Genomic DNA, 14,224 nt, shown 5'->3' on the forward strand with positions numbered 1-14,224 from the left:
CCTATAAGAACATCCAATAGTCAAAGGTTAATGAAATACAAATGGTATAGAGGGAAATAGTCCTATAATTCCTATAATAACTACAACCTAAAACTTCTTACCTGGGAATATTGAAGACTCATGTTAAAAGGAACCACCAGCTTTCATATGTTCTCATGTTCTGAGCAAGGAACTGAAACGTTAGCTTTCTTACATAGCACATATTGCACTTTTACTTTCTTCTCCAACACTTTGTTTTTGCATTATTTAAACCAAATTGAACATGTTTCATTATTTACTTGAGGCTAAATAGATTTTATTGATGTATTATATTAAGTTAAAATAAGTGTTCATTCAGTATTTTTGTAATTGTCATTATTACAAATAAATAAATAAATAAATAAAAGCGGCCGATTAATCGGTATTGGCTTTTTTGGTACTCCAATAATCGGTATCGGCGTTGAAAAATCATAATCGGTCGACCTCTAGTTCAGGCAGCATGTTGGTGACCAGTGCTTTATCTCAAACACCCTAACCTTCTAGTCATGCACCTCAATCTTTCACAGGAACAGCTTATTTGACTGCCTCTCCACCTAGGTGTATGTGTGTGAGAAAGAGAGAGGTGAGGAAGCGGAACGTGTGGAGAAAGCTCCTACAGACTATTGTTGTTGGGGGAATCAGAAAGAAGATAATTATTATCATTTGCGAGTTACAGGCTGAGGCTCATTGAGGTCTGACTCAATCTGGTTCTGAGGTGTGATTGTGAGGATGGTCAGGAGGAGGTGACTCACATGTCTGGGAAAGTAGTAGAAGCTTATCCTCATGATAATGACTATCACTGTCATCAGGTACTTGGAAGGGACTACAGATGTCCTGAGGACAGAGAGAAGAGGGGGGAGAGCGAGAGGGAACATATTGAGTATCCACGGCTTTACACTTTACCTACCTACCATTTCAGTACATGTTTTTAGCACCACTTGAGGGGTTATTGTTCCTCACCTGTAGCTGGTAAATCGTATGAAGTCATATAGTTCGTAGATGTCCCTCCAGCTGTAGATGTTGACGACACCCGTTGTCACAACGACCAGCAGCATGAGCCCCAGCTTGACCAGCTGGCTGACCCCGCACCAGTATATGGTGGTCGCCACGAGTGACAGCACCGCCATGTAGCTGTGGTGTTTGGGGTTCTCGGAGCAACTCCCTATTCTATCCACTCTTTCCCCTTCTCCTCCTCACTTACGTCTCTTCGTTCTCTCTCCAGCAGCTCCAGGTTAGGTAGTCTATTCAGCTCCTGTTCACACTCCCTGGCTTCCGTCTTCTTGTTTATCTAACGCTGAGGGCTTGTCACAGGTCAAAGGTCATAAATAGGCTCACAGTGAAATTCACACACTTTAGTCAAATATAAAGGAAATCTTAAACTGAAAAATTGAAAAATCAGGGTCACACAGTGTTTCTTGGTAGATTTAAACAAATCTACTTTGAAACAGAAGTATACACCTCACACACATGGTTGTGGGATTAAAAATGTTGAAATGTATTACATTTTGAGTTATGTACATCACAGAAGACTGAAATATAACAAAACCATTTGACATAGAAACACCGGATTTTCGGCAGGTTTTTAAAAATAATGTTTATTATAAAATTATGAAAAATATGAATAACATTCCACCCATGAGGTCACTAGGTAATTTGACTGCAGGAAAGGGCTACATGTTAGGTGTACCTGTGTGTCTTCCTGTTTGCACTCTATTGGCGTGGCCCGGACTGAGCCAATGCTCCCATTGGTCTGTGGTGTTAATCAACTGGGGAGAATTTCCATTCTGAAAAACGAGGGGGGAGATAGAGGGAGAGGAATATAAAACATTTCATTTACAGAACCATGCTAGACAGAAAGAGGTCATCTCTCACCACCCCGTTGAGTCTGTTGACCTGGGTGGTTTCCTTGGGGACCAGTAACAGTTAGGTGTCTATGCCTTTCTCCAGCAGGTACTTACACCTCTCCCCTCAGTTTCCCAGCTCTAGGTCAAACTCTCCATAGTCCTCTGGGAGATGTGGACACGCAGGGAGAACACGTGCACGCATGCACTCTCATCCTTCCCCTAACTTACGAGACGGCCTCCACCATGGCCAGGCCCATTATGATGGCGCAAACGGCGTGGTCGTCACGGTAACCAGGCAGGCCACAGATACAGTAGTAACAGTCTCCCAGGATCTTGATACACAACTGGTGGTGTTGCTGCATGGAGGGGGAGGGTGGAGAGAGGAGAGAATCAACGACAGACATGATATGAATGTATGTCATGAGCTGTGTGTGTTTGTGAGAGAAATAAACAGTGTATTTTAAAAACAGCACAAGGAAGTCGGATGAGTGTGAAAGTCTCATAACATGACATTGTCGTGAGAGATGAGGAGAGGGAGAGAACAACACAAGAAGACTTCACTTGCTTTGGCAATGATAACATATGTTTCACATGCCAATAAAGCCCCTTGAACTGACTTGAAACAACGCCATGGAGAGACAAAGCAAGACATACACGCTGAGGAAAGCTGGTTAAAACCCACTAAATCACCAAACAGGATACTGCAAGAGAGACAGAGACAGAGAGAGAGAAGGGGGGGGGGGGGGGGGGTCAGAGAAAACAAAATAGCTTAATAGATGTGTTCTGATAAACTGGCTGCACTCATCTCTCAGAAGCCTCCACTGCCCCTTTGGTACTCTGGGAATGCTCTCTCTCTATAGGGCCCATACTGTTTGCTCCACAAATAGTAGCAGTCAGGGACAAGCGTAGGAGAGGATAGAGGATGGAGGGCACGATAATTGTCTCATCAGCTGCAGTGACTTCAGACTGTAATTCAAGCAGCACTGAGTGTTTCAGCACATTACTAACAGTTATAGGTGACAGCACACCTGTAAAGTGGTAAAAGGTCAGTGGGGCATCAGGCCACACACACACACCTGCTGGGTACATAGCTGCGGGAAGTAGTTTGGGGGTGGGGCTGCTGCGATTTCTTTCCATAGGTGAGGGGGAGACGGTGACTGCACACAGGTACAACACCCAGTTAACCAGGAGCTGGGGGAGAGGGGTAGATAGCATGAACATATCAACATGCTGCTGAAAAGGAAGTCGTGACTGACAGGTTTTGAGGGGTGCTGTGGGAGCATTGTGATGCTCAAAACCAATATATGCTTGACCCGAAAATGTGGTCGGAGGCGCTGTATGGATGTTGTGACGCAATTGCGAAGCCTCTGGAGGCATGCAGAGGCCAAATTGAGCTCAGTACCGCATCACCATGTGCCGCCCAAATGATGTAACAATGCGGAGGGTTCCCTATCGCTCTGCATTGACATGATTGGTTGACGGTAGGTGGGGGTGGTAGGTCCTGTATAAACACAAACTCACTTCCTTGACAACAAGCTCTGCTTCAACAACAATCTTCAAAAAATAGCCTCAGCTCTGTGTCCCACAGATCCCTGCAAAGCTGGCTTGCCTAACCTGATACACAAAGGCAACTGATTAGCTGAGTTTAGAGTGTTGTGTGATGTTTCAGGTCTTCTCACCTGTATCATGCACTCTCTTACCGGCCAGTGTTTCACTTACACAAGCACCCACCTCCCATTCTGCCCACACCTCCCAATCTCTACCCACGTCCACCTCTCCTTTACCTGTCTGAGCAGCACGGTTCCCTGCAGGCTGTCCTGGTGCCTCTGTGCGATGATGACCCCCAGCACCAGTGTGTGGTTCCCACAGGACAGGGCTGTGAGCAGCAGGAGATGGACCAGGGTCAGTGAAAGGAACCAGGGTCTGGTAGTTCAGCCCCAGATAGCACAGCACGTGCACGGCTATCATCAGCAGGACTATGTATGGTACCTTAGCGCAAGCAACAGATGCCGCAGGGAGCTTGCACAGCGTGTAGAGTACAATATCCCCCGCAAGGCCAACTACCACGACCATTGCAAGTTTGTCCGTCGCACACATGACGAGGTCGGCAGTTGAGAAGTGAGGAAAACACCACCAGCACTGAAAAGAGTTTCCTGTTGCTCAGTGGTGTAAAGTAGTTAAGTAAAAATACTTTAAAGTACTAGTTACGTAGTTTTTTTTTGGAATCTGTACTTTACTATTTACATTTGACTACTTTTACTTCACTACATTCCTAAAGAAAATATTGTACTTTTTACTCCATACATTTTCCCTGACACCCAAATGTACTCGTTACATTTTGAATGCTTAGCAGGACAGGAAAATGGTCCAATTCACACACTTATCAAGAGAACATCCCTGGTCATCCCTACTGCCTCTGATCTGGCGGACTCACTAAACACACATGCTTCGTTTGTAAGTTGTCTGAATATTTGAGTCTGCCCCTGGCTAGTCGTAATTTTTTTTTAAAAATGATAAGAATTGTGCCGTCTGGTTTGCTTAATATAAGGAATTTTAAATTTAAATGTACTTTTGATACTTAAGTATATTTCAGCAATTACATTTACTTTTGATACTTAGGTATATTTTAAATCAAATACTTTTACTCAAGTAGAATTTTACTGTATTACTTTTACTCAAGTATGACAGTTGGGTACTTTTTCCACCACTGCTGTTGCTGCCGTCAGAAGACCTGGCAGAGCCATTCGAGGGACTCAGCCCAAAGGTGATACGCATGACGCTTGGCAGGCACACGCAGCAGCCAGGCGTATGACCTGCCCCATGCCCGACGTGACTGCTGCTGAACATTCTCCTGAATCATCTGTGTCTTGGGGAAGGGATGGAGCAGGGAATGGAGAGAATAAGGAAGAAGGGAGAGGGTGGTAGTTCTCATACATCCATAATTAAACCCAAAACCCAGTCCTGCAGCCTCCTAATGACCATCCTCATAATCAAGACAAATGATACACACCTTGATTTATACTTCAAGTTTATTGGGATTTGTTAGGTCATTAACCTGCCATTGTCAGCAAATAATGTCAATGTATTCTGTAAAGTCTCAGTAACGTACAAATACGTGCACACACACACAGAGAGAGAATTAGCAGAGATAACACAGTCTGCTGCTGGAAGCCCCTGTCTCAGGCTCCCAATCCACATGTCGTTTTTCCCAGGGCCACTACCGCTGCCACCAGTACCCCTACTGTCCCCAGTCTTCCCAGTGCAGCAGTTCCTAGCGCTGCTGTTCCCAGTGCCCCCGCTCCGAGGGGTGCAGCAGCCGCGGTTACTGTTTCCATGCCGATTCCTCCTATCAGGCGGGTCCCTGTGAGGACCTCACCCCTCAGTTTAATCTGAGTGTGGAACGGACTCTTTGGTGCACCCAGTATAAAGGCCCCCACTGCAACAAAGGTCACTGTTATAATTTCTGCTGGTCCCAGAATGACAGTTCCCAGTGCTAGACCCCAGAAGCCTAGCACCGCACCTACTGCTACAGAGCCTAGAACTACTAGTGTCGTCGCTCTGGTTCTAAATTCCGATCCAGCAGCAACACTCGCGGCCCCCAGTGACACCCCTGCAGCCGTGGCTCCCCCTAACAGACCCCCTATGCTGCCCCCCGACCCCAGCAAAGCGCATACTGGTAGAATGAGTCTCAGGGTACAAGAGGATGCCACTGCCGCCCCCACCGCCACCCTCGCTGCCCCCTCTGGTCCCAAACTCACCACAGCCACTGTTCCCAGAGCAGCTCCTAGCAGTCCTGCAGCCAGGGTCCCCACCCACAGCACTGACCCCAGCATCACAGTCACCTCTGACCCTGTCCCACCTGTATCCCCCGTACCCATAGGGAAACCTACTATTGCCACAACAACTGAGTATAGCAGTAATCTCTCTGACCATTTGCTGTTTCCTTCAGCTCTCTGCTGTATTCTTCTCTCTGATAGGGCCTTCAGTAGGACACAGAGGGACGAGATAGCAATGGCCATAGTAAATAGTCCTGTGATGACGCCCAAACGGCCCATCGCCACACTGAGGTAGAGAGTAGAGAAAAAAACAGAGAGGACCGCGGTCATCTCATTCACGTAAGTGTATGGGTACACTAGCAGGACCATGACGCACTGGACCAGGAAGTGGCCCCACACGGGGAGTGCGCCCACAAGTGTTCCAGTTACCACGGCTCCCACCGTGATGGTGACCCCTCCAGCAATCTCCGCCGCCTTTGCTGTAGCTCCACCTCCTCCTTCCCTCCCCATCAGTCGCATCACCATGGAGGCGAGGAGAAGTCCGGTTCCCATGGATACCAACGCCGTAGTGAACACCAGGCACGTGGCTACCGCTCCCACCCCCGCCACGCCAACCTCCCCTGCTGCTCGGGCAGCGGTGATCATAAGTGGTCCAGTAGTGGTCAAGTAGGGTTCGGCTGCAGCCAGAGCCGTGTCTCCGATGGCGAACCCAGCCGCTACGCTCCTCAGGACCACCTCCACCATTCCAACCACACCTAGGGAGAGACAGAATATGATTCTCTACTTTACCACTGTGAGTATGAACAGTTCTGGAAGAGCTACACCCACTTTGAATAGACCTAGAGTCTAGACTGAGACCACTCATATTGTCCACCAGGTGTCAGTGAAGGACAAGAGTAGAATAACCAACACGAGAACGCACTGTCACTGAGCTGAAAAAGCTCAATCACCTAGATTTGAGTTAAAGAGAGCAATTAGGCAAGGTTGTCCTATCTCTCCGTACCTGTTTTTATTAATCACCCAACTTCTTGCAAATTCTTTAAATAATAGTCCTGTACAAGGTATCTCCATAGCTGGTAAAGAAATTATTATAAGCCAGCTGGCTGACGATACTACACTTTTTCTGAAAGATCAATGTGATACAATCCTTTTCCAAAGCGTCTGGTCTATATCTTAACATTAAGAAATGTGAACTCATGGCTGTCAAAGATTGTGTGACACCTTCATATTATGGTATTCCAGTAAAAGAATAACTTACATATTTAGGCATAACCATTACAAAGGATCAGAAGCCTAGAGGCTTTCTAAATTTTAACCCTCTTATTAAAAAAACCCAGAAGAAACTAAATCAATGGCTACAGAGGGACCTATCTTTAAAAGGTAGAGTCCTAATAACCAAGGCTGAAGGTATCTCTAGACTAACATATGGTGCGCTATCTTTATATCTTGACCGTAAAATAAGCAAGGAGATAGACCAGATGCTTTTCAACTTTCTTTGGAGAAACCGTACCCATTACATTAGGAAAACTGTTGTAATGAACACTTATGAGAATGGAGGACTGAATTTTCTGGATTTTACTACTTTAAATAATACTTTTAAGATCAATTGGATAAAACAATTCCTAAGAAGACCCACTTCTATCTGGAATTTTATTCCTCATCGTGTCTTCTCTACTTTTGGTGGCCTTAACTTCAGATTGTTTTGCAATTATAATATTGACAAAATTCCAGTGAAACTTTCTGCTTTTCATCGGCAGGTTTTCTTGTCATGGTCCTTAATTTATAAACACAATGTTTCTCCACACAGATATTATATATGGAATAATCGGGATATATTGTATAAAAATACCTCTCTGTTTTTAGAATATTGGTTCCGAAATAATATCCTATTGGTGAGCCAACTGGTAAATGCAGAGGGTCTTTTACTCAGTTATAAAGAATTCTTATCACTTTACAAGGTCCCTGTAACACCTAAAGATTTTGCAATTGTTTTAGATGCCATTCCCTCAGGTGTTGCTATGTTATTCAGGAACGTGTCAAGACCTGACCCTCAGAGCCTACCTTCTGTTGACTCATCAGTAGGACAGATTTGTTTCTCTTTTGGTCCATTCAACAACAGAGCGATACGAACCTTGTTTCAGCAGGATGTTGTATCTCTATACCTTATGTCATGCCTTATTGGAATGGATTTATTGATAATATCTGTTGGAAAAAAGTTTGGATGTTGCCACACACATACTTGTTAACAAAATTAAGGAAGTTTCCTTTAAAATGATTCATAAATATTATCCTGCCAACCACTATATGAAGAAGTTTAAGGAAAACATAAACTCAAATTGCTCCTTTTGTAATGACCACCCAGAAAAAGTTGTATCTTTTTTGGCATTGTATGCATGTAAGAAAACTGTGGCAAGACATCAGTAGGTTTATAATTGAACATATTTATGAAGATTTGACACTATTGTGGAGAGATGTACTGTTTGGATTCTTTACATACAATAGAAATAAGCGGAATAATTTTTATGTAATTAATTTCATTATTCTTTTGGCCAAATTTCACATACACAAATGTAAATTTACAAACAGAAAACCACATTTTCGTACCCTACAAAAATAAATTGAACTGTATTTTAAGACAGTTAAATGCTCTACTAACAAAAAAGCTGTTAGAATTGTAAGTATATGCATGTCCCTTAAGGTCCTTGTGTAATTGTAATGTGATATTGTACCCCCTAGCTCGATTGTCTATTGTTTGTAATCTATGTATGCTTGTGTTCCCTCATGTGCTTTATGTATTGATTCGAAATTAATTAAAAAATAAAAAAATGTAAAAAAAATAAAAATAAAAATAAAAAAACATTTTTTTGGTCACATACACATGGTTAGCAGATGTTACAGCTATAATGTGAATAGATATTGTATCACTATGGAATGCAGTGACGTGTGGGAAAGTAATAAGTAATAGTAATACACTATTCCTTCCTTGTCAAGACTAGTCACTCTGTCACGGTATACGGAAACTGAAACCACACTGCACCCGATCTCTTAACACACTGAAATTCAAACCTGAAAGAGTGACTGACTTACCTGAAAAGTCAACAAACTAAACTCAACAGACCATTTCTGTCCATATTGTAACGTTATGACGCACAAAGTTGTCTGCAATATTCAATGGTGTTTCTACTCAGAGTTTATTGCTCTTAACTCAACTCTGTCATGCCTGCAAGCTACCTAGGTTTTATTAAAAAAGCAGGTTCTTACTAAACCTACTGGATAGAATATGTGCTAACAGGTACACAGAGACAGAAAACATACAGAGTAAAATTACAAATCAAAGTTACTTTGAGTGTTAAACTACTACAGACGAGTACCTTACCCTGGTCTGTTCCTGCCATAACAGCAAGTGGATCACTGACTTCCTGTCTTTAGCTCCACCTCTAGGATTCTCATGACATGTGACAAGCACTGCAGTTTTTCCAGCAACTAACCCATTCAAAAAATAATAACAATAATAAATATATATATATATATTACTGTCATTCTTGTTATTAATGTATGACAAGTTGACACATTTGTTTTATTACTACTCATTCTTAGACTCCCTTAACATCCTAGAACTTGCAATGCAAGTAGGTCGCGGTTATGTTTTTCAAAATTAATTTCTCAAGATTTTGTGTGGAGCAGTGAGTATGTCACGTGTCACATCTGTACTTCAAGGAAAGGAGGGAAGGATGCATTTATTTGAATATTATTCTAACAGGGTTTAGGTTCCTTCCTAACCGTAATTGCTTCCTTTCCTTCTCACCCTGTCACCGCCCTCTTTTGTCAGCTGACAACAACGCGCTGGATCATGTGATAACCGCTTCCTCAAATGTGTGATCAGATGTGGTTTGTATTATTTTCAAAGCAGAGCATAGGCGACACCCTTGAGGCACTAACCGAACGCTGCTTTGCAAGCTGTAAAAAAAAATAAAAATAACCCAGTGAGTATTGAATTCTTTCTTGCATATTTTGATACAGGATTTGTGCTAATTGAAAGTCGATTATTGTTAAATATATTTGCATCTAAAGTTGTATAGTATCTGTATCAGGCTAAAGTTACTAGACTCCCTTTGAAGAACCAGTCAATTGTTAAAATGTATCACTCTTGCGGTGTTCTGCTAAGTGATGCGTAGCGACAGTAGCAATTCAAGTCGCTGTTCCCTATCCAAGGACTATATACTTACTGTACGTTACTTGAAATCTATATCAATACGTAAAACCAACTAACATTTTCTCTTGTAGGCTAATGGTCAGATTATCAGTGTATTACTATAATGTATCTGTCGTTTCTGCCTAGCTCTGGGCCATATTGTGTCATTAAGTTTTATTTTGTATCCTGGTTTATTTCGTATCCTGGTATTTGCTTGTGTTTCAATGTATGCACTGTGCATATGCACAAGCTAACCATTCCTTGAGTTCAGTTATGGTCAGGTGACTTGTACAGCTCAGGTATTATTAATGTGTAGTGTTTGTCTTATAATGGTAAATGGTTAAACAGGTTAGTGTTGTCACGCCTTCTTTGTTTTCCCACCCCTCCTCCTCTCCTACCTCAGTTGGCAGTTGGCACACCCAGTCAGTCATGTGACTCTCAGGTGTATCAATACACACTGCACATTGACTCTATTCAGTTATGTAGAATGTCCACCAGGGTCATGTTCATTATGCCTGTACAGAAGCAGATACTTTCAAATTAAAGCCATTTACCTGCATTCCTTGTGTTTGGGCAAATCTGGATGCTACATCCCAGTTTTAGTGACTTTGTCCTGTAACAAACGTCTCTTTCAGGAATGCGATTTGCAGTAGCATTGTGTGTGCTGGCGCTCTTTGTGGCCACCCTGGCCCTGGACAATGGTCTGATGAGGACCCCTCCTATGGGCTGGTTGGCATGGGAACGCTTCCGCTGTGACATCGACTGTCAGAACGACCCCAAGAACTGCATCAGGTAAGACAAAAATATGATTCTGAACTCTTCCCATTCTTGGGAATGCCTTTCATAACAAGGAAAGGAGACAAGGTGAGGAAGAGATTTCTGAGCCAACATTGACACTTAAAAAAAATAATATAGGCCATAGGAACTCCTGACATTTTCCTTTCTCCCTCTGCTTCGTCCTCCATCAGTGAGGTTCTGTTCCGGGACATGGCAGACAGGCTGGCCGAGGATGGCTGGAGGGAGCTGGGATATGTCTACGTCAACATAGACGATTGCTGGGCCTCCAAGGACAGAGACAGTAATGGACGCCTGCAGGCTGACCCTAAGCGGTAGGCTACTGAACGGAGAAACGCACACGTTTTGTTGTTCTCACAAGCACTGTTAATGTTTACAACTTTATTTTACTTGTATCTCATGTATCTTATCTATGTATTGCCATATTGTCTACTGTCAGGTGGAATATATCTATGTTGAGGTCATTGACATGTATTGTACCAATATATTGAGGTCACTGACTTGTCAGTCATATGATACTCATATAGCCCATTCTCTTAGGTGGGGTATATTGGCTTTTATTGTGCTTAAACTATTGTCTGTATGAATATGTGTAACATGTCTAACCTGTGTATCTATAATCTCCTCTCTCAGGTTCCCAAGTGGGATCCCCAACCTGGCGAGCTACATCCATGACCGGGGGCTGAAGCTGGGTATCTATGGGGACATGGGCACACTCACATGTGGAGGGTACCCTGGGACCCCCCTGGACAAGATCACTATAGACGCTCAGACTTTCGCTGACTGGAAAGTGGACATGCTGAAGTTTGACGGCTGCTACTCCAACGCTACGGAGCAGGAGCAGGGTGAGGAAGGGAGGAGAGTTGTGGGTGGACATACTGAAGGTTGAAATGGGAGATAAGTGGTTTACTCAACCCTCAGTTGCTTGCTTGACACAGTTCTTTCTTATAGGCTACCCTGCCATGTCAAAGGCTCTGAACGCTACCGGACGCCCCATTGGCTACTCATGCAGTTGGCCAGCCTACCAGGGTGGACTCCCACCCAAGGTTAATCAAATTTAATTTAAATAATTCAATATTTTTGTAATAAGTCAATCCAGTTTATATACAGATCATATTTAAACATTTTCTAAGTTGACCTCTTCTACATTTGTTTCTCAGGTGAACTACACCCAACTGGGAGAGATCTGTAACCTGTGGCGTAACTATGGTGACATAGAGGACTCGTGGAATAGTGTGCTGAGCATTGCTGATTGGTTCTTCAACAACCAAGACGTCCTGCAGCCTGCAGCTGGACCCGGCCGGTGGAATGACCCTGACATGGTCTGTCTTTGTCAAACTCTCCATTTCACTGTAGAGGAAATGTTGCTATTCAATGAATTAACCAATTTGTCGTGCATATTCAGATTGAGGAGATTACCGAGTATGTTTTAGCTTCTGGCTGAACTGACTGTGTGTGTATTCTAGCTGGTGGTCGGGGACTTCGGGCTGAGCATGGATCAGTCTCGGTCTCAGATGGCTCTGTGGGCCATCATGGCTGCTCCTCTCTTCATGTCCAACGACCTGAGGACCATTAGTAGCGGGGCACGCACCATCCTGCAGAACAAGGTGGCCATCGGCATCAACCAGGACCCCATGGGCGTCCAGGGTAGACGCCTGATCAAGGTAAGACCCACATATATCTTATAGTCTTATCATGGTCAAATATTCCTCCTGAGTTGTGTTGTTGAGCTGAATCTAAATGTCCTCAATCTTATTATTCTCTCCTCCTTCAATCTTTTTTTCTCTCTCTCTCTGTACCTTGCTTCCTGTCTGATTCTCAGGAGAAGAGCGGTATTGAGGTGTTCTGGCGCCCTCTGTCTGATAAGGCCAGTGCTCTAGTGTTCTTCAGTCGTCGTACTGACATGCCTTACCGCTACCAGGCCTCCCTGGGACAACTCAACTACACCACTGGCAGCTACAAGGTCAGTCTGGTCCCGGTTTCTCTAAGTCATATTGCTGGCGTTGCCTCAATCATGCCATTTCATGCCATGCCATCCTTTTTCCCTTCATGTCCCGTACTCTCTCACCTTCCTTTCTCCAGATCTATGATGTGTTTGCGGAGCGGGAAATGCCCACACTGAAGGACTCCACAAACTTTGTTGTGTCCATCAACCCCTCGGGTGTGGTCATGTGGTATATCTCAGCCCCTGCTGACCAGGACGAGAACACCCACATCGGGGGAAAGCTCAGGGGACCCGCCTTCCATCGCCACGCCAACGGTATCTCACCCATTGTACTGTAACCTTCCCCTTTGTCTTTGATGTCTCCTTAAGATGATACCTGTTTTCTCCCAGCTCTACTTTTTCACTAATCCAACATAATATAAGCCATTTAGCAGACTTTTTAATCCAAAGCGATTTAGTCATGCGTGCTTACATTTTACGTATGGGTAATCCCGGGAACATTCTCATCAATGAATACCTCAAGGAAGGGAGCAAAGTAGTTCTTTCCTGAATGGACAGAGCAAATGCTATTTTAATGTTGTTCCACAAAGATGACAGTTGTCTCCCTGAGATGACATCACTCTACTCAGGAATGTTCTGATTATGCAATCGACAGTAACCATGATGATGCTGGTCACTGCCACTGCACTGTAGTTTTTTATTTTCGCAAGTTTTAATTTAAAAGGTACTCCTATTTTCATTGCACTAGTTTTTAATGTTCTGGATTTAAGGGCTCTGGTGGGAAATGTTTTCAAGGAATATCAGGAAATTATCAGATAGCTTATTTTAAATGATTGATGCTGTGAATGATTTTTGTATTTTCTTAAGTGTTCAAAAACCAATAAACACTTTTTTTCCCAGTGCGTATTGTCTTTTCTTTGTTCCTTTAGTCTACTCACTGAAGCAGTCCAGACTCTTTAGATTATTTTACATTTCTTGTTTTACTTGTGGACTGTAATTCAGCGGCCGAGTACAGAGAGAGATTGGAATGGAGAGAGCTGCCAAGTACGGCCTGCATGTAGTAGTAATAATTAAGGTCTACACACAATTGGACGGTACGAAGACAGTGACTGGGCAGTTTTGTTTGTAGAGGACACAGAAATACAAGGTCACATTAAAGTTGTGTACAGTACTACTACTAGTCATCCTTCCATCTAGCTCTGACAGTGGATGATGACACAGACCAACTGCACATAGAACTAGAATGAGATTCTATTTCTATGCAACCGTCATTGTGATGTGACTGATGTCCGATTGAACTCTGCTGCAACAGAACTCCTAATTACTTAGGACTTGCAAGCTCAAAAGATGCTTTTAGGAAACGCATTTATTATTATGGCAGATTTTTTGAATTATTTGAAAAAGCATCCTGTTAAGAAACGTGTTAGAACCCTTTTCAGAAAAATGTCCATGTCCAACAGCCGTTGGCCACCACCGTCCACCAGAACCTGGTTGCCTGCAGCTCTTTGGCTCCCAACACAGTGGCTCCCACCCAGGAAACACCCCTCCAACAGCCACAATGGTCCACCTAACTTCAACAGGCCTTCTACTACAACATCTTTCTACAGGCCCGTGGAAACACCACCCCTCAAAGTGGCTACATCCACCACCTCTC

At 43.6% G+C, this 14,224-nt stretch overlaps 2 protein-coding genes and 1 pseudogene across 3 annotated transcripts; 1 reads left to right on the top strand and 2 right to left on the bottom strand.

Annotated features, from left to right (window-relative positions):
* Positions 1 to 464: 464 nt before the first annotated feature.
* Positions 465 to 3,959, bottom strand: LOC110529218 (annotated as a pseudogene).
* A 925-nt stretch (positions 3,960 to 4,884) lies between these two features.
* LOC110529694 lies at positions 4,885 to 9,135 on the bottom strand. Of its 2 annotated transcripts, none has more exons than XM_021612140.2 (2): positions 9,015 to 9,135; positions 4,885 to 6,393 (listed from the first exon to the last, which is right to left on the bottom strand). In XM_021612140.2, exons 1-2 carry the CDS (start codon positions 9,031 to 9,033, stop codon positions 5,042 to 5,044), a joined length of 1,371 nt encoding a protein of 456 aa, XP_021467815.1. In that variant the 5' UTR covers positions 9,034 to 9,135; the 3' UTR covers positions 4,885 to 5,041. The 2 variants fall into 2 exon arrangements, with proteins under 2 accessions (XP_021467815.1, XP_036841069.1); XM_036985174.1 differs by lacking the exon at positions 9,015 to 9,135 and adding an exon at positions 8,726 to 8,998.
* Positions 9,136 to 9,465: 330 nt separating this feature from the next.
* Positions 9,466 to 13,472, top strand: LOC110529695 (alpha-N-acetylgalactosaminidase). Its single transcript, XM_021612141.2, has 9 exons — positions 9,466 to 9,621; positions 10,466 to 10,622; positions 10,799 to 10,939; positions 11,259 to 11,470; positions 11,577 to 11,671; positions 11,786 to 11,947; positions 12,092 to 12,289; positions 12,448 to 12,588; positions 12,708 to 13,472. The coding sequence occupies exons 2-9, from the start codon at positions 10,468 to 10,470 to the stop codon at positions 12,906 to 12,908; spliced, it is 1,305 nt and encodes a 434-aa protein (XP_021467816.1). The 5' UTR covers positions 9,466 to 9,621; positions 10,466 to 10,467; the 3' UTR covers positions 12,909 to 13,472.
* The last annotated feature ends 752 nt before the right edge of the window (positions 13,473 to 14,224 follow it).

Source organism: Oncorhynchus mykiss, chromosome 8 (assembly GCF_013265735.2).
Source record: "Oncorhynchus mykiss isolate Arlee chromosome 8, USDA_OmykA_1.1, whole genome shotgun sequence".
Lineage (NCBI taxonomy): Eukaryota > Metazoa > Chordata > Actinopteri > Salmoniformes > Salmonidae > Oncorhynchus > Oncorhynchus mykiss.

Coding starts and splice junctions, on each gene's coding strand:
- LOC110529695 (XM_021612141.2), top strand. CDS start 10,468: ATGCGATTTGCAGTAGCATTGTGTGTGCTGGCGCTCTTTGTGGCCACC. Junction 11,471..11,576: donor CGCTACGGAGCAGGAGCAGG/GTGAGGAAGGGA, acceptor TCTTTCTTATAG/GCTACCCTGCCATGTCAAAG. Junction 11,672..11,785: donor AGGGTGGACTCCCACCCAAG/GTTAATCAAATT, acceptor TTTGTTTCTCAG/GTGAACTACACCCAACTGGG.